Here is a 21082-nt window from a genome sequence, read left to right as displayed (position 1 = left end):
ATGAGCAACACCGATGAGATCATTTGGTTTTTGGTTGAAACTTGATAATTGTGAATTTGAAAACAGTGATTAACTGGTTACACCAAGTTTGGGAATTTCAGGTTTAAAACGAGTTCATATATTCTTCATATATTGATTCACATAATCAGTTATTTTACTTGAGGGGGTTCCACTTTGGGTTAATTAATTATGAACTAGTTTAAATAAATCATTGTAGACAATTCGATTGAGGCAATTTCATAATTTATCAGATTCAACCTGAACCTTTGGCCTAGAAAAACCGGGATAAACAAAAAGAGATCTGTTGGTTAACCAAAACAATATATTGTACATTTTATGAAGTGACCGTTTGATTGGGCCTTCGTACTATTTTATTATCAATTCAAACTAAAATTCTAATACAGAATCACCTGTTTTACATAAGTATAATATTTTATTAGTATTTACTGTACATGCCAATGATGTTTATTCCATCCTATATGGTTTTTATGGGGGGTTGATGCTTGAACATATGATTCTAATAAGGACAGTGCACTGTGACTGTTTACAGAATACCTATTATACAAGTAGGATCTAATCCTGTAGAGTGTGGAATGCTGTTATCCTGTAATATACTGAAAATCCACTTTTATATTAACCTTGAGCTGACTGAGCTTAGCTGCTGCACTGCGCAGCAGGCCCAGCCGCATCTCTCTCTCTCTCTCTCTCTCTCTCTCTCTATCCCTCTCACCTTGTGTCGCTCCCTGGCTATGCTCTCCAGTGCTGCCGTGCTGCTATGCAGAATGCAGGCTTTACCACTCTTTAGCTCGGCTCCAATTGGTCGCTCCTCTCAGAAAGTATAGAGTTGCTTAGGGACTGCAAACTTGGCAAAGAAGGGAGGTGTGTTTCGGTTGTCTAAAACAATGTTACCTGGGTCCCAGACTGGCCCGTCTATGTGTCTGTGTTTCTGTCTGTGGGTGCTCTATAGGAGAATAGCAATGATCTCTATAGTGTCAGGATGCAGGGAGAAATAAATAAAAGGGGCTACAACAAAGATTTCTTAATGTCCAACAAGCTTTCTCTGCCCTTAACCTTGTTCTGAATACTTCCAAAACAAAGGTCATGTGGTTTAGTAAGAATGCCCCTCTCCCCACCGTGTGCCCCTCTCCCCACCGTGTGATTACTACCTCTGAGGGTTTAGAGCTTTAGGTAGTCACCTCATTATAGTACTTAGGAGTATGGCTAGACAGTACACTGTCCTTCTCTCAGTACATATCAAAGCTGTAGGCTAAGGTAAAATCTAGACTTGGTTTCCTCTATCGTAATCGCTCCTCTTTCAAACTAACCCTGATTCAGATGACCAGCCTACCCATTCTAGATTACAGAGAAGTAATTTATAGATCGGCAGGTAAGGGTGCTCTCAAGCGGCCATCAGATTTGCCACCAATGCTCCTTATAGGACACATCACTGCACTCTATACTCCTCTGTAAACTGGTCATCTCTGTTTACCCATCGCAAGACCCACTGGTCGATGCTTATTTATAAAACTCTGAGGCCTCACTCCCTCCATCTGAGATACCTACTGCAGCCCTCATCCTCCACATACAACACTCGTTCTGCCAGTCACATTCGGTTAAAGGTCCCCAAAGCACACACATCCCTGGGTCGCTCCTCTTTTCAGTTCGCTGCAGCTAGCGACTGGAACGAGCTGCAAAAAACACTCAAACTGGACAGTTTTATCTCAATCTCTTCATTCAAAGACTTAGACACTCTTACTGACAGTTTTGGCTGCTTCTTGTGATGTATTGTTGTCTCCACCTTGCCCTTTGTGCTGTTGTTTGTGCCCAATAATGTTGGTACCATGTTGTGCTTCTGCCATGTTGTTGTTGCTACCATATTGTTAGCATGGCAGCAACACAACATGACATGTTGTCGTCTTAGGTCTCTCTTTATGTAGTGCTGTGTTGTCTCTCTTGTCGTGATGTGTGTTTTGTCCTATATTTTTATTCCAGCCCTTGTCCCCGCAGGAGGGCTTTTGGTAGGCCGTCATTGTAACTGACTTGCCTATTTTTTTTTTTTTTTATACAATAGACACATTGTTCCATGTTTTTCAGAGCTATTGTCATCCATCTTGTAGCAGACAGCAGGTTCCTGGTCAATACATTGTAAGCTATTGATTATGTATTTGAACTGCGACAATTAATGGGGTAAAAGCTACTGCAGATTCAATCCATCAAAACACAGACACATTTAGCATGGTTGTCTTGTTATTGGCGAGATAACACTTTATTGCTTACAACATGGAGGTATTCAGACAAGCATATGTCTATAGCCCTCCCCCTTTGTCTGAGAGTGAGTCTTTGGCGTGATCAGGCACAGGCTCTCTCACACACACACACGCACACACACACCCTGCAGCACCAAGGGTTACCATGGTGATGGGTTGGGAGGATAAAAGAGTGGATAGATATTCTCTGATGATTTGTGATGTAGCCAATTGGTATGTCGAATGTAAATGGAGTGTGGTCTGTATGCTTGGAGTGTGCAGCTGGTACCCGATGAAGAGTATGTCTGTCCGCAGGGCCAAGATATTATAGAGTTGAAATTAAATTAGCTGAAATTAAATGTATTTATACAGTGCCTTCAGAAAGTATTCACACCCCTTTGTCCACATTTTGTTGTTTTACAGCCTGAATATAAAATGGATTACATTGAGATTTTTTGTCTCTGGCCTGCACACAATGTTTTTGACATTTTTACAAATTAAAAATTAAAAGCTGAAATTGAGTCAATAAGTATTCAACCCCTTATTTATGGCAAGCCTTAAGTTCAGGAGTAAAAATATGTTTAACAAGTCAACAATACGTAGCATAGACTTTGTGCAATAAGTGTTTAACATGATTTTTTAAATAATTACCTCCTCTATGTACCCCACGCATACAATTCTCTGTAAGGTTCATTAGTCGAGCTGTAAAGGAGTGTGTAACTGGCTGCAGGGAAGTCAGGCGCAGGAGAGCAGAAATGGGAAGCACACGGAGCCCTTTATTGAGGCGAACAAAACACAAAACAAAACACACACGGCGCAAACCAGCCTGGAGTACACATACATTTACATATAACAATTCCACACACAGACATGGGGGGAAACAGAGGGTTATATGCAAGACAAGTAATGAGGGAATGCAAACTAGGTGTGCGGGAAAACAAGACAAAACAAATGGAAAATGAAAGGGCGATTGGCAATGGCTAGAAGACCGGTGACGTCGACCACCGAACACCGCCCGAACAAGGAGAGGGACTGACCTCGGCGGAAGTCGTGACTCGAGCAGTGAATTTTAAACACAGATTCAACCACAAAGACCAGTGAGGTTTTCCAATGATCGCAAAGAAAGCACCTAGAAAAAGCAGACATTGAATATCCATTTGAGCATGGTGAAGTTATTAATTACTCTTTGGATGGTGTATCAATACTTCCCGTCACTACAAAGATACAGGCGTCCTTCCTAACTCAGTTGCCAGAGAGGAAGAAAACAGATCAGGGATTTTAAAACAGTTATAGAGTTTAATATTGTAGTTACTCCACAATAAAAACCTAATTGACAAGAATGAAGCCTGTAAAGAGTAAAAAATATTCCAAAACATACATTCTGTTTGCAACAAGGCACTAAAGCAGCATTTCACAGACTTGTAATCGTTAAGTACTAGAATCTTTTTCAGGATAAAAAATGTATGAAATAGAAAATCTGGTGCAGTCTGCTTTCCACCAGACACTGGGAGATTAATTCACCTTTCAGTAGGACAATAACCAAAAACAAGGCCAAATCTACACTGGAGTGTCTTACTAAGAAGACAGTGACTGTTCCTGAGTGGCAGAGTTACAGTTTTGACTTAAATCTACTTGAAATTCTATGGCAAGACTTGAAAATGGTTGTCTAGTAATTTGACAAAGTTTGAAGAATTTTAGAGACTTACCCAGAAAGAATAACAGCCGTAATCCCTGCCAAATGTACTTCTACAAAGTATTAACTCAGGGTGTGAATCCTTATGTAAATAAGATATTTTTATTTTTATTTTTACATTTTAAATAAATGTTTAATTATGGGATATTGTGTGTAGATGGGTGAGAATTTAATCAATTTTAAATTCAAGTTGTAACATCAAAATGTGGAATAAGTCAAGGGGTATGAATAATTTCGGGAAGGCACTGTAGCTGTCTATTGACAATAACATCTCACTCTGGTTTTTGACGCTGACTCCTAAATACTTAGGATTGAACAGAAAATGTAGAACATTTGTTTATTAACTTGTATGAAATTCCAATGATCTACCAATGCCAGCAGCTGCATACATTTCTTATTTATTTAGGCCTACCTATCAGGTATAATTATATTTGTACAATAATTCACGAGATACTAGCTAACACACTGTGAATAAATAATGTATCAATCTTTCCATTCAAATGGCATTATTTCAAAATTAAGTCTGTTAGATCAAAGAAAACTACACAAATGGAAACTATAGAATAATTTAATTTAAACGATTTTGTTCTCATTTACATAACCTTTGGGATTGATCCATACATCTCTACGTAATTTAGAGATTTAGTCTGCAATTAATGACCAAATACATTTTCTCGAGGGCACTTGGGGACCGGCTTGATCGTGAAGACTGTTTTGAAAGTTCAAAGCAAACATGACTCTCATGCTGCAAAACAAGAAATAATGCACATTACTTGACCCTCATTGACATGAAGCATTTTAAAACCATGCCATTTCCTATCCCTTTCTGTATTTGCAGATCTCAAGCTGTGAAACAGAAAATGCGCTGTCTTCTTCTGCGATTGATGCACAAGGAGATGGAAGCAAAGTAAGGGCACCATTACATATTTAGTATGATGAATGCCAGTTCAGATCTACAATGCAGTTTACATTACTGGCTTTGCATTATCTAGATTAATATTTGTTTAGGTGGACAATAATGGTCCCATTGCCCTGCCATGTGTAGCAAAAGTGGAGCTTACATGCATATGATACTATCCATCCACCATTTTCCGATTCGTTGGTCATGCATGCCAATGTTATAATATCAAACATTCTTCTCAAGTCGTTGTTGTAAAATATTGTAGTAAAATACAAGTATTTAAAATACAAAAGTCAAAATGAAGGAGAATTAAATACGTACTCACCACGGCCATTTTGTATTTTATCTGGATTAGGTGGAGATGGTGTTCTGGCTGCTCTCCATGTTGGCCAACCGGGACAGGGAGGAGATGTCCCGCACTCTGCTGACCATGTCCAGCTCCCAAGACAGCTGCATCGCCATGCGCAAGTCAGGGTGTGTACCCCTGCTGGTGCAGATCCTTCACGACGGCCCAGGGGGCGCCGGAGAGGCGGATGGAAGTACAGGGTGCAGCCGGGAGGCCCGATCCAGAGCCAGCGCTGCCCTGCACAACATAGTGTACTCCCAGCCAGACGAGGGCCAAGCCCGGCGGGAGATGAGGGTGCTGCACGTGCTGGAGCAGATCCGCTCGCACTGTGACAGCGGCTGGGACTGGATCGAGAGCCACGTGGGGAGGCCCTCCCCCGGAGGTACTACAACCACAGGTTAGTAGTGGAGAGAAGCAGGATTATTTTAGGCGATTAATGCCATCTCCTATAGCACACTGTGGATTATACTGTGAATGTGAATGTAATTCCAGCTGTACTTGTCTGTGTTGTATTCAGACATCCCTGAGACATTGGAGCCCCAGATCTGCCAGGCCATGTGTGCTGTCATGAAGCTCTCCTTTGAGGAGGAATACCGACAAGCCATGAATGAACTAGGTTAGTGAACAACATGTCAATGGGAAATATACTTCCAGCAAAGATGATAAAGCATAACCTTACTGACAAATATTATATGTGAATGAAGTGATTGTTCAGTTTGTGATGTGCATGGCTGGTGTGTCTCTGTTTAGGGGGGTTGCAGGTAGTCGCAGAGCTAATGCACTTGGACCAGGAGCTGTACGGAATGAAGAACGATCCCATCAATATGGCGCTTCGACGCTACGCAGGCATGGCGCTGACAAACCTCACGTTCGGAGATGTCGTCAACAAGGTAATGTATGATGAGAAAAGCATTTAAAAAACTGAGAGGGATACATATTTATCCCAATTCTTAAGAATATTTTTTTATTCAAGATAAATGACTCCTGTCTGACCTCTCTTTTACACAGGCCACTCTCTGCACAAAGAAAAGCTGCCTGCAGGCCATTGTTGCCCAACTTGCATCTGATAGTGAGGAACTACATCAGGTACAACATGCTTACTACTATCCTAACTACTTGAGAGTGTTTTATTTTTTGTCAACATTTCAGAACCACGAGACATTACTCTTTTCAGTTTCAGCGGTTTAAGTCAATGTTTCCAGTACCACATGGCTAAAGAGATATCTATTTTTCCCCTCACAGGTAGTGTCTAGTATTCTGAGAAATCTGTCATGGCGTGCAGACATCAACAGCAAGAGGGTCCTTAGGGACATAGGGAGTGTAACAGGATTGATAACCTGTGCTCTTCAAGCCACAAAAGTAAGATCACACCGAGATAATGTCATCGATGCATGGTGGCAATTGTAACCAAAGCAATAACCAAAGGAAACAATGGCAAAATATCTGCACAATTCTAATCTCTAATGCAATGTAAATGTAAAATCCCATTTTAGGAATCCACGTTGAAAAGCCTCCTCAGCGCTCTGTGGAACTTGTCAGCACACAGTCCTGAGAACAAGGTAGCCATTTGCTCAGTAGATGGGGCTCTGGGCTTCTTGGTCAGCACCCTCACCTACAGATGTCAGACCAACTCACTGGCAATCATCGAGAGTGGAGGTGGCATCCTGCGCAATGTTTCCAGTCTTGTGGCCACACGGGATGATTACAGGTATTTACTTGAATTGAATTCTACTGTATATCAGTGCAACAGTTTAATAATTATTGCCATTGCCATACAGTTGAAGTCGGAAGTTTACATACACCTTAGCCAAATACATTTAAACTCAGTTTTTCACAATTCCTGACATTTAATCCCAGTAAAAATTCCCTGTCTTAGGTCAGTTAGGATCACCACTTTATTTTAAGAATGTGAAATGTCAGAATAATAGTAGAGAGAATTATTTATTTTAGCTTTTATTTCTTTCATCACATTCCCAGTGAGTCAGAAGTTGACATACATTCAATTAGTATTGCATTGCCTTAAAATTGTTTAAAAACGTGGGTCAAACGTTTCGGGTAGCCTTCCAAAAGCTTCCCACAATAAGTTGGGTGAATTTTGGCCCATTCCTCCTAACAGAGCTGGTGTAACTGAGTCAGGTTTGTAGGCCTCCTTGCTCGCACACGCTTTTTCAGTACTGCCCACACATTTTATTTTGGAGTGAGGTCAGAGCTTTGTGATGGCCACTCCAATACCTTGACTTTGTTGTCATTAAGCCATTATGCCACAACTTTGGAAGTATGATTGGGGTCATTGTCCATTTGGAAGACCCATTTGCGACCAAGCTTTAACTTCCTGACTGATGTCTTGAGATGTTGCTTCAATATACCCACATAATTTCCCTTCTTCATGATGCCATCTATTTTGTAAAGTGCATCAGTCCCTCCTGCAGCAAAGCACCCCCACAACATGACGCTGCCATCCCCGTGCTTCACGTTTGGGATGGTGTTCTTCGGATTGCAAGCCTCCCCCTTTTTCCTCCAAAGATAACGATGGTCATTATGGCCAAACAGTTCTATTTTTGTTTCATCAGACCAGAGGACATTTCTCCAAAAAGTACGATCTTTGTCCCCACATGCAGTTGCAAACCGTAGTCTTGCTTTTTTAATGGCAGTGGCTTCTGCCTTGCTGAGCGGATTTTCAGGTTACGTCAATATAGGACTCGTTTTACTGTGGATGTAGTTACTTTTTTACCCGTTTCCTCCAGCACCTCCAGCTGTTGTTCTGGGGTTGATTTGCACTTTTCGCACCAAAGTACGTTCATCTCTAGGACACTGAACACGTCTCCTTCCTGAGCGGTATGATGGCTGCATGGTCCCATGGTGTTTATACTTGCGTACTATTGTTTGTACAGATGAACATGGTACCTTCAGGCGTTTGGAAATTTCTCCCAAGGATGAACCAAACTTGTGGAGTTCTCCAAAAAAAATTCTGAGGTCTTGGCTGATTTCTTTTGATTTTCCCATGATGTCAAGCAAAAAGGCACTGAGTTTGAAGGTAGGCCTTGAAATACATCCACAGGTACACCTCCAATTGACTCAAATTATGTCAATTAGCCTATCAGAAGCTTCTAAAGCCATGACATCTTTTTCTGGAATTTTCCAAGCTGCTTAAAGGCACATTCTACTTAGTGTATGTAAACTTCTGACCCACTGGAATTGTGATACAGTGAAATAATCTGTCTGTAAACAATTGTTAGAAAATGTACTTGTGTCATGCACAAAGTAGATGTCCTAACCGACTTGCCAAAACTATAATTTGTTAACAAGACATTTGTGGAGTGGTTGGAAAATTAGTTTTAATGACTCCAACCTGAGTGTATGTAAACTTCCGACTTCAACTGTAAATAACCACAAAATTAATTCTAATACGTTTTTTCTCTCTTTCAATTCAGGCAAATCCTCAGGGACCACAACTGCCTCCAAACTCTGCTTCAGCACCTGCGCTCTCACAGCCTGACGATTGTGAGCAACGCTTGTGGGACCCTCTGGAACCTCTCTGCCCGCAGTCCCAAGGACCAGGAGCTGCTGTGGGACCTGGGAGCAGTCAGCATGCTGCGCAACCTCATCCACTCCAAGCACAAAATGATAGCCATGGGAAGTGCCGCAGCTTTACGGAACCTGCTCACAAATCGGCCCCTCAAGTATAAGGATGCTGCGGTCATATCCCCTGGTTCCTGCATGCCCTCGCTCTACATGAGGAAGCAGAAAGCACTGGAGGCTGAGCTAGATGCAAAGCACCTTGCTGAAACATTTGATTCCATTGAAAAACAAAGCAGCCCCAAGCATCCAAGCATTAACAAGCCGCTGCGGCATATCGAGAGCCTGGCAAAGGATTATGCATCTGACTCAGGCTGCTTTGATGATGATGAGGCCCCTAATGTCTCCAGTAGTCTGGATACAGGGAGTTTCTCCATGCTCTCCATGTTCCTGACCAATTCCAACTTTCTTCAAAACCAGCCTCGCAAGAAGGACAGTGAACCGGAGAGAGACGTGGAGCCACCACAGACAGAGGATAAGAGGCCCGCGCCTCCAGAAGACGAGGTGTCTGTTGCAGCAGGAAAATTAGCAAAAAAGATCACCAACACTGTGGCCAAGATTGATAAGCTTGTGGAGGACATTACCATGCATACATCTTCGGAGGACAGCTTCAGCCTTAGCTCAGAGGACCATTTTGCAGACTGGCCTTATGGATCAGATGAACTCCATGAGGCCCGGGCCAAGTCATGCTCCCCCTGCCGCCTCTCTGATACCAGCAACTTTGCACACAGAGAACGTCTAAACAGAGCCTATGCTCTCTTACGTCTCAAAACCACCCATGCAAGTTTGTCCACTGACAGTCTCAACAGTGGCAGTACCAGTGATGGCTATTGTGGTAGCAAGGACCAGATTAGGCCCTCAGCGAGGTCAGCAACAGCTCAAATACGACCTAACAAGCTTGATCTTAAGGTTGCCCATCAAGAATATCTTAACATCAGAGCTCATGTTCTCAATGCGACAAGTCCGATTGATGTGCCAGAGAGAGATTCTGTGGACAACAAAGAGGTTCAATTGCTTGAAATAAATAGCACAGAAACCGAGAAGAGCCAAGAGCTGCCCCCACAAACACCAGCTAGTGCATCAACTAAACTCTCTTCTGATGTCAGCATGACTTCCATAAAGCTGTCCCCTTCCTACCAACATGTCCCTCTAATTCAAAGTGTCTCCAAGTTTGGTGTTGCAAAAAGTGCCATCAATGTGCAGGCAGCTCAAGCAATGAGGAGACAAGCCTGGGTCCCAACTGTGATGACTGGAGGGAGTTTAGCCAAGTTTTCTCCAATGAGCTCTGCTAGAAGTCCAACCATTGGCCCAATGGAGACACTGCAGAAGTATTCAGTGGAGAACACCCCAATCTGTTTCTCCCGTTGCAGTTCCCTGTCCTCCCTCTCCTCTGGTGATGGAGCTCTTGACGGACAGAGTCAAAGTGAAAATGAGTTGGAGAGTGACTCATCACTTGAGATCATTGAAATGGAAGATGGGGATCTGGTCAATAGGGAGGAGGAGAATGAGACTCTGGAGGATTTAAGTGATAGCCAACTGCTAGTCACTGATTCAAAAACCTGTCTGAGCATTGGGTCTGATCCTATTGAAATTCCCTGCCCCACCAAACGTGAAAAGGTGTTCCTCAGGGGTGTATCACCAGGCATACTTGAGGACAGATCACCTTCAAGTTCATCAGAGAATTACATCCATGAGACCCCACTTGTGATGAGCCGTTGTAGCTCGGTCAGCTCACTGGGTAGCTTTGAGTCTCATTCAATTGCCAGCTCCATACTTAGTGATCCATGCAGCGGAATGATCAGTGGAACCATAAGTCCAAGTGATCTTCCTGACAGTCCAGGACAAACCATGCCCCCCAGTCGAAGCAAAACCCCATGCTTTGCTGAATCAAATGGACCAGAAACCCAAAATGCGGGGACAGCAGGGCAGTGGGAAAGCAGCTTGCGCAAGTTCATGGAAGTTGCAGACTTTAAGGAAAGGATCAACTTACCTCCAGATTTGGACACCATGATCTATTTTACAGTAGAAAAACCCACAGAGAACTTTTCATGTGCCTCCAGCTTGAGTGCTCTACCTCTTCATGAGCACTACATTCAGAAGGATGTGGAACTGAAATTGACTCCCTTACTCCACCAAAAGGACAACAATCCATCATTCCCAAGGGCTCATGGAGATAGAGATGACAATGAGCATCCTTCTTTTATGGACCAAGGGGAGAGATATAGTGAGGGCAATTCAGATGATGATATAGAAATTCTCAAAGAATGCATCAATTCAGCAATGCCCTCCAAGTTCAGGAAAGTAATGCCCTCCTTGATCTCCACCTTACCCACCCATGTTCTAAACTCACAAACCCGAAAACCTATACCTGTTTATATGATGGTTCCTAGCAATGCCAATCAAATGTGCTCAGGGAGAAGGATTGTGATGCAACAAAAGGACTTATATCTTGATGATTCATCATACACGGATTCTGCCGAGGGCACCCCTGTCAACTTTTCCAGCACGACATCGTTAAGTGACGAAACACTTCAGTACCCAGTGAGGGACAAGGGGGCAAAAGATTGGAGGGTTAGAAGTATGAACAAACAGGAATTGTTGGATCAAGAGGCAAAGAGAATTGAAGACCTTCGGGTTTTCTCGCACTTCCACAAACCCACTAAAATTACCAGTCAGCCTGACATACCAGTCAATCAAATGAGCAGGTCAAACAAACATGTCATTCCCACTCAAAGAGTACTGATGCAGAGCAAAGAAGTTGCTGATAGAGTGGCTAATCAGAGAAACCGTGATCAATCACCCAATCAACAAAGACAAAAGCAGGGACAGGTCCTGACAAGGAAACTGGATCTACCTATCATAAAGCAAAACACAGAAGGGAACCAAAATCAGAGAGCACTAGAGAGAAATAAGGCTTTTCAGTCCATGCCCCATCCAACACCTACAGGGGAAGCCATTTACTGCTTGAATGATGACCAGACAGACAAAGAGGAGGGAGTGATGAAAAGGACAGGGAGAAAACAGATGAGAGAGTCCAGCAGAAACACTCTCTCCCGAAGTATGACTAATATTGGTCGGATTGACAATTCCCAGACAAGACCCAAAGGCTTCAATAGGATCAAGCACAAACTAATCATGGAGGAAACACCCCCATGTTACTCTCTTAGTTCATCTCTTAGCTCTTTGAGTGATGCAGAATTTGAGGAACACCAATCAAAATCCCAGCAAGTATGGGTGAAAAACAAACACAACAAGATATCTAACCAGGTCCAACAAACAAGACCAATGCACATCCACAATCAGTATGAGGAACAAAGCTCACCAAGCTCAGTCAGTATGGATTCAGAGGATGATCTTCTGCAAAAATGCATAACATCTGCAATGCCCAAGCAGAGGAAGAAGCTATCTGCAAGAAAGAAAGCAGAGAAGAAGCAGAAACAAAGAAACGACATGCAGAAAGTGTCCGGTGGATGGAACAACGACCAAGACTTTGACAGTGATGATATAGCATCTGATAAAGACTCAGACCTCAACAGTGTTGAATGGAGAGTAATACAAGAAGGAGCTAATTCTGTTGTCACAAGGTTACAAGCATCAAAGTCTCAAGAACATTCCTCTGAAGAGACTGAATCTGTCCTCTCATTCATGTCTGGATCTAGCTTTACGCCTAAAGAAAAGAAGATCTTTAAAGACAAAAAAGCAAACAAACCACTGGACTTTAACCAACGTAAACCAGTTCCAAATCTACCAGTCGTCTTCAGAGGTAGAACAGTGACATACACGCCTAAGAAAGAGACAAATCTTTCGCAAAGGCCGCCTCCTAATAAAGAATCCCCCAAAACAGATGCTCCAAAGAATCCAAACCTTGCTCAACAGAGGTCAAAGAGTCTCCACCGTTTGGGACAACCCCTGGACTCCACACAGTGGTGTTTGCCGAAAAGAAGCTCAACCCCACCTCCGAGGATACCAAAGAGCTCATCCTCTGGATCATCTCAAAGCTCTACTCCATCGAGACAGTCACAGAAGAAAATAATCTCGCCCTCACAAACAAGTAAACCTGTTCCCCAAAAAGATAACACACCAGCAGGTAGTCCACCTGAAAGGAAGGGACGTTCCACTGTTCCTTCAAATCAGAGCCCAATACCTCCAGGACACAAAACACAGAAGTCACCCGTCCGAATACCCTTCATGCAGAATGCAGCAAGACAGTCCAGAACTCTATCGCCATTGGTAACCAACCAACCCACAAGTATCAGCAGACAAAACAGTCAGGTGTCTGGAAAAATAATCCCTCCAGCCAATCGTTTTGACTTAGTCCGCATGCCATCTACCCATTCAAGCAGCAGCGAGTCTGACCGCAATGGGTTCCTGAGGCAATTGACATTTATCAAGGAATCAAAGACAAGGATGAGACGTGACATTTCGTCCTCACGCTCTGTGCCTACCTCGCAGCACGCATCGCCCAGAAAAGCAATTCCAGGTGCTCCTGCAGTCTTCCTATGCTCATCTCGATGCCAAGAGCTAAAGGCAGTTGCTCAGGGACCAAGAAGAATGCAAGGAAAGGGCCCAGGGCAAAGGCAAGAGCCAAGGCAGGAGCAGGGGCTTCAAAGGCAGACTGTGACTCTGTCCAGAGCCTGCTCTAGTGACCGAGACCTCTCAACGAGGTGTCCAGCCAGGAGAACCAGCTCAGAGAGTCCCTGCAGGGTGCCTCCGAGAAACGTCTCCGCAACCAAGCAACAAGCAAGAGACAACATCAAGCGCCATTCCTCATCGCCCAGCATAAACATACTAAGCAGAGTAACCAGCCGCTCCTCCCTCCGCTCCTCGTCCTCCGACTCAAGTGGGCGAGCCAAGAGTGAGGACGATACAAAGAAGAAGCAGCAGAGAACTGGATCACACCTCAATGACAGAGTCACCTGGAGGAGGATTCGGGATGAGGATGTGCCTCAAATCTTGAAGAGCACTCTGCCATCTACTGCATTGCCTCTGTTGCCTGTTCCTGAAGGGCCAAAACCAAAACCACCGGCACTGCCAAGGAAACTGCCAACCATTTTACTAAAGTCAAGAAAGACGAGCGACGCTACAGTCCAAACAGAGGATTTCTTGTCCAACAAGACCAACTCAAGCACCTCTCCAACTGTTGAGACAGCTTCAATCATCTCAGAGGAAGCAGCAAGACTAGCCCTCCTTAGAAAGATCAGCATTGGCTCCGGCCAAGATGGAGACTCTGATGGATCCCTAAAGAGTTACAGCACAGCATCCTCTGGAAACGCTCACTCTGTGGAAACTCACACAGGCGGCGTCGGCCATTTCCGTCAGAGCTCCCCCAGCAAGGCAGTTCGGGTCACCCCATTCAACTACATACCCAGCCCCATGGCCTGCTGCCTGCAAGATGCACAGAGCCAAGCAACAACAATCAATGAGAAGTCATGTGAAAAATCTGAAGCCTAGTACCTACTACGTAGTACCGTATGTAATTCTGTACAATTGAGATGAGAAAAATCCTACTGTGTTCCTGATTGAAACTAACACAAATACTTGTGTATGTCAATCCTTTTACCTCGGGTATTGAACCTTCTTTTTCCTCACTCCATCAGAAACATGTCTTCAAAAAAGAACACTCGTCATTTCAAATCATCTGATCCCACATGTCATTCATACAAGTTGGATGTATGCATTAAGACAGGACTTCATTGGATAGAATAACACTATCCTATATTTAGAGAGGAGTTACCTAATCTCGTACAAAATGCACATTTTTGTACTTTTTGTATTTGTATATAAACCATTGCTTGTTAGAAGATTAGTGGAGACATGACAACATAGGGAAAAAAAATACAATTGTCTGTGGATTTCAAGACATACAGCACCATCATCAAAATGAAGGAACAACCATTATTGAAAAACAATATGCAAATCATTGAGTGAAAACCCAGCTGGAAGACTTTTTGAAAAGGTACTACTGTAGCTCCAAACTCATTTGAAAAAGACTGTTGAAATACATCAAAATATGGACATAATATTATGTAAAGTATTTACTATGTACCCACATGTTACTGCTTTGCCTTCGCCACACTATTTACTACTGAGGATACCACACTGTTAGCCTTCACTTTAGAACCACTGCAGGAATTATTATTGCCAATAGTTAACGTTAAATAATCAGCACTGCTGGAACACTATGTTAACTGTATTCTGTTTTAGAAGCGGTATTGTAAATGCATGCAGACCAATGTTCCCTCTAAACTGAGCGCATGCGCAGCCGTGTACCTCCTCCAGGACTGCCACGCAGAAAAAAAGCCAGATGGCTCAGAGATTCAAGAGTTTGAACTTCACTGAGTTCACATTATATATAGCAAAATTTTCTGTGATCGAATCAACATTATATCAGGCCATGTTTAATGCAACAAAACAAAACAAATCCATCTTTGCAAGATTTAGTCGGTTATTTTGTTGTAGGCAGAGCGCAACGGAGAAGAATTCTATTTGCGGGTGTAGCCCACGATCTGAATGCAAGTGAATGCGCTTTTCAGATCAGAGCCGCGCGTGTGGACATTTGTTGATATTCTTTGCTAGATAGCGAGTTATTAGCCCAGTTATAGATAAGTATAGGTCAGCAATGGAGAGTTACTGCTTCATACAATAGCACAAAACGTGTTGGATACATTTCAAGCTCGTTGAAAAGCCAGTCAGGTAAAAAGCTTGTGTCTTAATTAAAGGGGCAGTGTTGTGTTTTGAGACAGGCGTGAATATGCACATAAACCAATAGGAAGAGGGGTAGCCTACATTGTCTAATTCGCTGTATGGTAATAATAATTAATTGAATTTTGTAAAGTGGTTTATTGCATCATATAATACTATACAATGCTATTTGTTTTACCCATGGTTACAGAATAAGTAAAAAAAAAAAAAAATGAATTAATGTCAAGCCCTTCATAAAAACGTTTTTAAAAGACTCATGCAATGTAGGCCTGCATTGAACACCACATATAGGCTACTGTAGGCTATTTCATAGAAATCAAAAGCTATTTCTATGTGAATGTTATGGGATTTGCGCCATTCGTTTCCTTGGTAGGCCTACATTATGCTCAAATAGCCACAATAGCCTATTGGTTACTGTCTAAAACTGTAAACACACGCCGGAAGCTGGACAAAATTCTCACAACATTCAAGTTTCCGTTCACAAGACCTCAAATTTGATTTGCGCAGCGCACCAAAACAATTGAGGGAACATTGGTGCAGACATGCAGTAGAACTCTGTAAGCTTCCCAGTGAGCAAAAACAACTCTGTGTTGCTCCTTACAGCATGCTAAATACACCTGTATTACACCTGTTAATATTGTAGATGTTGAACTAAAATGAACTTCTCCTCAGTGGCATTCTTCCTTATTTAAAAAGACCAACATAAAATAACCAGCCATGGAAACAAACATGCATTTCTTGTCCATCTCCATTCTGGATCAAGTGGCAGTGAGAATATGCCATGCTCATTGATTCTAATTGTAGATGAACAGTCTGAATGACTGTATTTCAACATAATAGCTGTAAATGCCTTTGTCTATTGAATGCTATGACATATGTGTTCGCCTCTAGAATCACTTAAAGTAATCAGAGAGCAGGTACTGTACAATATGGTGTGATGGTGGATGATGGTCGTTAAGAAACAACTGTTGGGTTCTACACAAGAGTACACATACAGAAATTATTCTGTAGAAATATTTACAGAAAGGTGTTAATATCCGCTTAAACGTCTTGCTGTCAGTAGTGATAGGTCAACGAACTCAAGCATAAAGACCTTAGAAATAAAAATGCATATTCTCTGTAGTTGTAACATCACCTGTTCATATGTTCTCTTAAGAGATGTAACCAAGACAATTCGATTGAGAGAAGTGCTTGACAGAAATGAAACTAATCTGGCGTGATTTCCATGGAATTTAAGAGCTGTTTATTCTCATTTAATGTACAATGTTAAATTGAGTCAGGTAACATTTCCAAAGCATTTGAGTAATACAATTAACCAAGCCCCTTTGTCACAATTGCCATTGATAATGTATAAACAGCCCTTAAAGACTAGTAGTGACAATGGAGTACATAGGAAAGTTGTCAAAGATCAAGACAGTATTCTTGAAATCTTTTGTAAAGGTTCTTACAACGGAAATGTTGTATAATGTATGTTACGAATCAGATTAAAAGATCCAAGGTTGTACACCATGAACGTCATAGACCTTGTTTATACCTGGCATTAAATTACATAAAGTTAGATTCAATGCTTGAAAGCACCGGAAAGATTTGTGAACGAGTCTAGTGAAAATCCCCTCCCAAGGTGGAATAGAAAGCCGATTTGGATCAGCCATGACTCGGAACTGGAATACTGTATTAGCAATTAGGTATCCTGTGAGATCAGTGTCATTTTGATATTACTCACTTTGCTTCAACTAGGATAGGCTAAATTAAGTTGGGCCATGGGGTGAAAGGAAAGAAGGATTATAGCAGATCAGATATGGGGTAGAAGAAATCTCATGCCATGTATAAACAGGGCCACAGGCAAATGGTACCATGTGATATAGGCCAAGGAATGAAAGTCATCATTATACATTTTCTCATCAAATAAATTGTGGATGTGTATCATTTTCCTGGCTGACTTAAAGCTTAATTTGACTTTTTCTTGAATATATCAAAGCAATATAATATGAGCTTTCAATTATAATCGACTAAACATGCATTCATGCCAATGAAACGTGGACATAGACTGACAGTTTTCTGAGCTAATTAAGAAACATATATACTCTACACTGACATGTACTTGATCATTGCATTAACTACATAAGGACCTTTAAGTTAAAATATAACATTCATATGAGCCGTAGCCTGACTCCTGCACATGTCAGTGTTATTGAACATTAAAAACCAAGTTATATTTGTTCACAAATAATTATTTTATTAATTGTCATTACAGAACATGTAGACAACTAATTTGCTTTAACATTTCGTGAAAAGTCACACCAATTTATGGAGACACATTTAAACACCAATGAGTCGGAACAACAATCTGTTGTGTCCAATTTCTATTTTCTGCTATGAGACCCTCCTCTGCGAGATTGAGGTGGCATGACTCAAGGAAGCCAAGTTAATTCCTGATGAATCTGTTTAAGCTGAGGTAATGTGCTCCCTCAGCCCTGAGGTGTGAGGGAAGACTGGTCAGAGGGCTCTCCCTTTGACCTCGGCCACACTCTTCTCCAACTGCTCTTTGGCCACCCACAGTTCCTCCCTCTGCTGCACAAGTTCACCTCTAACCTCCTGAAGCCGCTCGTTCATCTCCAAGTACCTGCGGCTCTGAAGGTACTTTGTCTCTGCTTCATTGTCTGAGGACCCCCTCTTGGTATCTGTGGAAAGGGACAACATCCAGTTTAGTTCTACAGGTTTGTTATCATATAAGCTATCTAATCAAGAAGATAATTTGCTGAAAGCTCAACATTACATTAGGTGAAATAAAGTGAAAGTGTCTGTTTGAATTCACAGTAATAAGGCAGGCTACCATGGCAATGAACAGGATACTTAGACTCAGCGATATGATGTAGATGCAGAAAGTAAACAGTCGGTAAATTTCCGAAACAACTGTGAAGCACGAGGTTCAACCTTTCCTCGCAGTTTTGGTGCTACTCGTGGCAACGTAATTTCGCCGAGCCTACCTTTAATGACTTGCCATCTGTTTGACTGATGAACTGGGGTGTTTTCATTAGTAGGATTCTTTACCGTTTAGGAACTAACCGGAAGCAAACGAAACGGGAAGTGACCTAACCGAATTTGTCCTATTGAAACTCGTTTTTGTTGCAAAACGATTTACGTTTGGAGTAAACTGTTTCCATTGTAAAATATTTTGCAACGGAATCAGACGAATGAATACAACCCGGATTCATAGGCGCATAGTGCGTACCTTGGTTGCCATCTTCCAGGACGTTGAAGACTGGATCATTCGAAAAGGCTCTGTTGATGTCCTCAAGAATTTGCTCCACAGTGGGCGGATCTGGTCGACTTGGAAGTACCACTCGCTTCTTATTTTTGGCACCCATGCTGATATTCATTCTGCAGAGCGTACTATATGGAATAACGATACCGTGGAATATTATGTCTATACATGTAGCTACGAAACAGTTTGCATCAGAGTCCTGTTGTCTGATTTCCTAAGCAAGCCAATGGTGTTGCGGGGTCTTCTAAACGTACCACTTCTCTGTTGGTAGCTTAACTGAATACTTTCTACGGTGCAATTTCACCAAGCTGTCGGGCAAACGTCGCTAACTCTACATACAACATAACTTGAAACAATATTCATAGCTAGCTACAAAGGTAGAGGCTAAACAGATTGTGCGTGAAGCTGAAGTTAACACGTCATTCGTGTGAGACGGACACGTCATTGCTCATATATATATATATATATATATATATATATATATATATATATATATATATATAATTTTATTTTTTTCGCTGTATTTTTAATCCTATGTTTTTATCAAGAAAATGTTTAATTCATAATAATAATACATTCAATTGTATATATTGCCCTCGTGCAAATTAGAAGCCATCTTTTATTGGGGTTGAACCAATGATGACGACTAGAGAGCACTTTCCTCTAAAATGCTTTTGCCGAGTTCAGGCGCCAGTCGGAACTAGGAAATGTCGGACATTTCCGAATTTCTAGTTCTGACAAGCAGATGCCGCGTTCAAAACTCTCGTACTGCCGACTTCATTGCGGTCAAAACAACTGGGAACTCAGAAAGAAACAAGCTCCGACTGGAAAACATCGATTTGAACGGTCTTTCAACTCGGGAACTCGGGCTCTTTCTAGAGCTCATTTTATTTTATATAATGTAGAATACTCTGTATACATACAAGTACACATATAGACAATGATAACATGCTAGGGGGTACAACAAATGACAGATTATACAAAGACCTTAAAACAATCAATATGTGTGCTTCTTTTAACAACTTTCTTATTAGAAGAATGTGGAATGGTCTTAATTGTACTGCTCGAATTCCTTATAGAAAACACGGAGGTGTTTTTTTTATTAGTGAATTTACATTTATGAATATGACATTTTTCCATTAGCACAATTATAATTGAGGTAAAATTGTTTTTATCTTTATTATCGTTAAGGAAACCGAGCAGCACATTCTCCCATAACAAACAAAAGTCATCAAGAATATTAACAATTATAAAACTGAATATCTTTCCATTATTGTTTTACATGTAGACAATGCCAAAGTAAATGTGAAACTGTTTCTGGATGCTCAAAACAAAAGTACAATCAATGTTAATGTCTTGTTTTGAGTTTCTTCAGGTAATGATTCGCAGGGTAATACTTATGGATCATTCTGAAAGAGACCTCTTTGACCCTGTTAACGAGCAAGTATTTGTGTGGTAATAACCAGACTTTTTTCCAACAGATATTAGTGACCAATGTATTCCAGTAACTTGTGACATAAGGAATGAAGACAATATCCCTTTGAAATAAAGCACGTATAGATCTGTTGTTCTGAGGGAGGAAGGAGAAACATATTTTCCCTATTGGAGAGAACTGGATTAAGCGAGGGTAGGTCAAGAAGGTGAGGTCTGGCTACACCTCTAAATAACATGAGCGTTCCAGATGGAATAGCATCAACGACTATGGCAAACTCTAGGTGTTACAGGGATATTGTAACGAGATAAAAAATTCCTCATAATTGAGTGACAATCCTTCTGCATTAAAAAGCTGACTCACCAGCAGGATATGATAATTGAACCAGTTTTTTCTATACAAAATGTCCTTATTGATCCAAATGAAATACCTATGCGGGGAACAATTATGTTTATATATTAATGACCACGCTAAGAATACTTTATGAAAAGCAAATCATTTTGTGTAACTGATGTGAAATGGCTAGCTAGTTAACCTGAAGTAGTTGTTCCCCTTGCTCTGCAAGGGCCATGGCTTTTGTGGAGCGATGGGTAACGATGCTTTGGGGGTGGCTGTTGTTGATTTGGGTCCCTGGTTCGAGCCCAGGTTGGGGTGAGGAGAGGGACGGAAGCAAAACTGTTACATTTGCAGGAGTCTTAGCAATGTTACAGTTACAAAGTAACATAAAATTGAGGCCACCAAAATGGGAGAAGATATAATGAAAACATTTTAGCCCAATTTATCTTAAGTATTATTCAAAGTAGGAAAATCTGAAAAATTGAGACCACCATATTCATACGAGTTCATAACGACAGATTTCCTAATATGTGTACGGTTTTTCCAGATGAAGTTGAAAAGCACCTGGTCAACCACTTTACCTAT

General features: G+C 41.6%; 2 protein-coding genes across 2 annotated transcripts in view; one reads left to right on the top strand and one right to left on the bottom strand.

Moving 5' to 3' along the window:
* Positions 1–17404, top strand: part of apc2 (APC regulator of WNT signaling pathway 2) — a 35303-nt gene extending 17899 nt beyond the window's left edge. Inside the window, exons 8-15 of the mRNA XM_021603466.3 lie at positions 4778–4846; positions 5196–5583; positions 5704–5802; positions 5937–6076; positions 6195–6272; positions 6429–6545; positions 6680–6894; positions 8618–17404. Coding sequence (XP_021459141.3) covers positions 4778–4846; positions 5196–5583; positions 5704–5802; positions 5937–6076; positions 6195–6272; positions 6429–6545; positions 6680–6894; positions 8618–14213 — 6702 coding nt within the window. The 3' untranslated portion in view covers positions 14214–17404. The remainder of the gene's footprint in view (positions 1–4777; positions 4847–5195; positions 5584–5703; positions 5803–5936; positions 6077–6194; positions 6273–6428; positions 6546–6679; positions 6895–8617) is intronic.
* On the bottom strand, positions 16685–20542 carry c5h19orf25 (chromosome 5 C19orf25 homolog). The gene is made up of 2 exons (XM_021603467.3): positions 18697–20542; positions 16685–18145 (listed from the first exon to the last, which is right to left on the bottom strand). The coding sequence occupies exons 1-2, from the start codon at positions 18842–18844 to the stop codon at positions 17961–17963; spliced, it is 333 nt and encodes a 110-aa protein (XP_021459142.1). The 5' UTR covers positions 18845–20542; the 3' UTR covers positions 16685–17960.
* Positions 20543–21082: the final 540 nt, after the last annotated feature.

The sequence above is a fragment of the Oncorhynchus mykiss genome, chromosome 5 (assembly GCF_057628025.1).
Source record: "Oncorhynchus mykiss isolate SJ-2025 chromosome 5, ASM5762802v1, whole genome shotgun sequence".
Lineage (NCBI taxonomy): Eukaryota > Metazoa > Chordata > Actinopteri > Salmoniformes > Salmonidae > Oncorhynchus > Oncorhynchus mykiss.
This window is presented reverse-complemented; position numbering and strand designations above follow the sequence as displayed.

Excerpts from the sequence above, each read along its gene's own strand:
- c5h19orf25 (XM_021603467.3), bottom strand. The coding sequence starts at position 18,844 with ATGAATATCAGCATGGGTGCCAAAAATAAGAAGCGAGTGGTACTTCCA. Across the intron at positions 18,146-18,696 it reads CCTGGAAGATGGCAACCAAG|ATACCAAGAGGGGGTCCTCA; the intron begins GTACGCACTATG and ends CCCTTTCCACAG.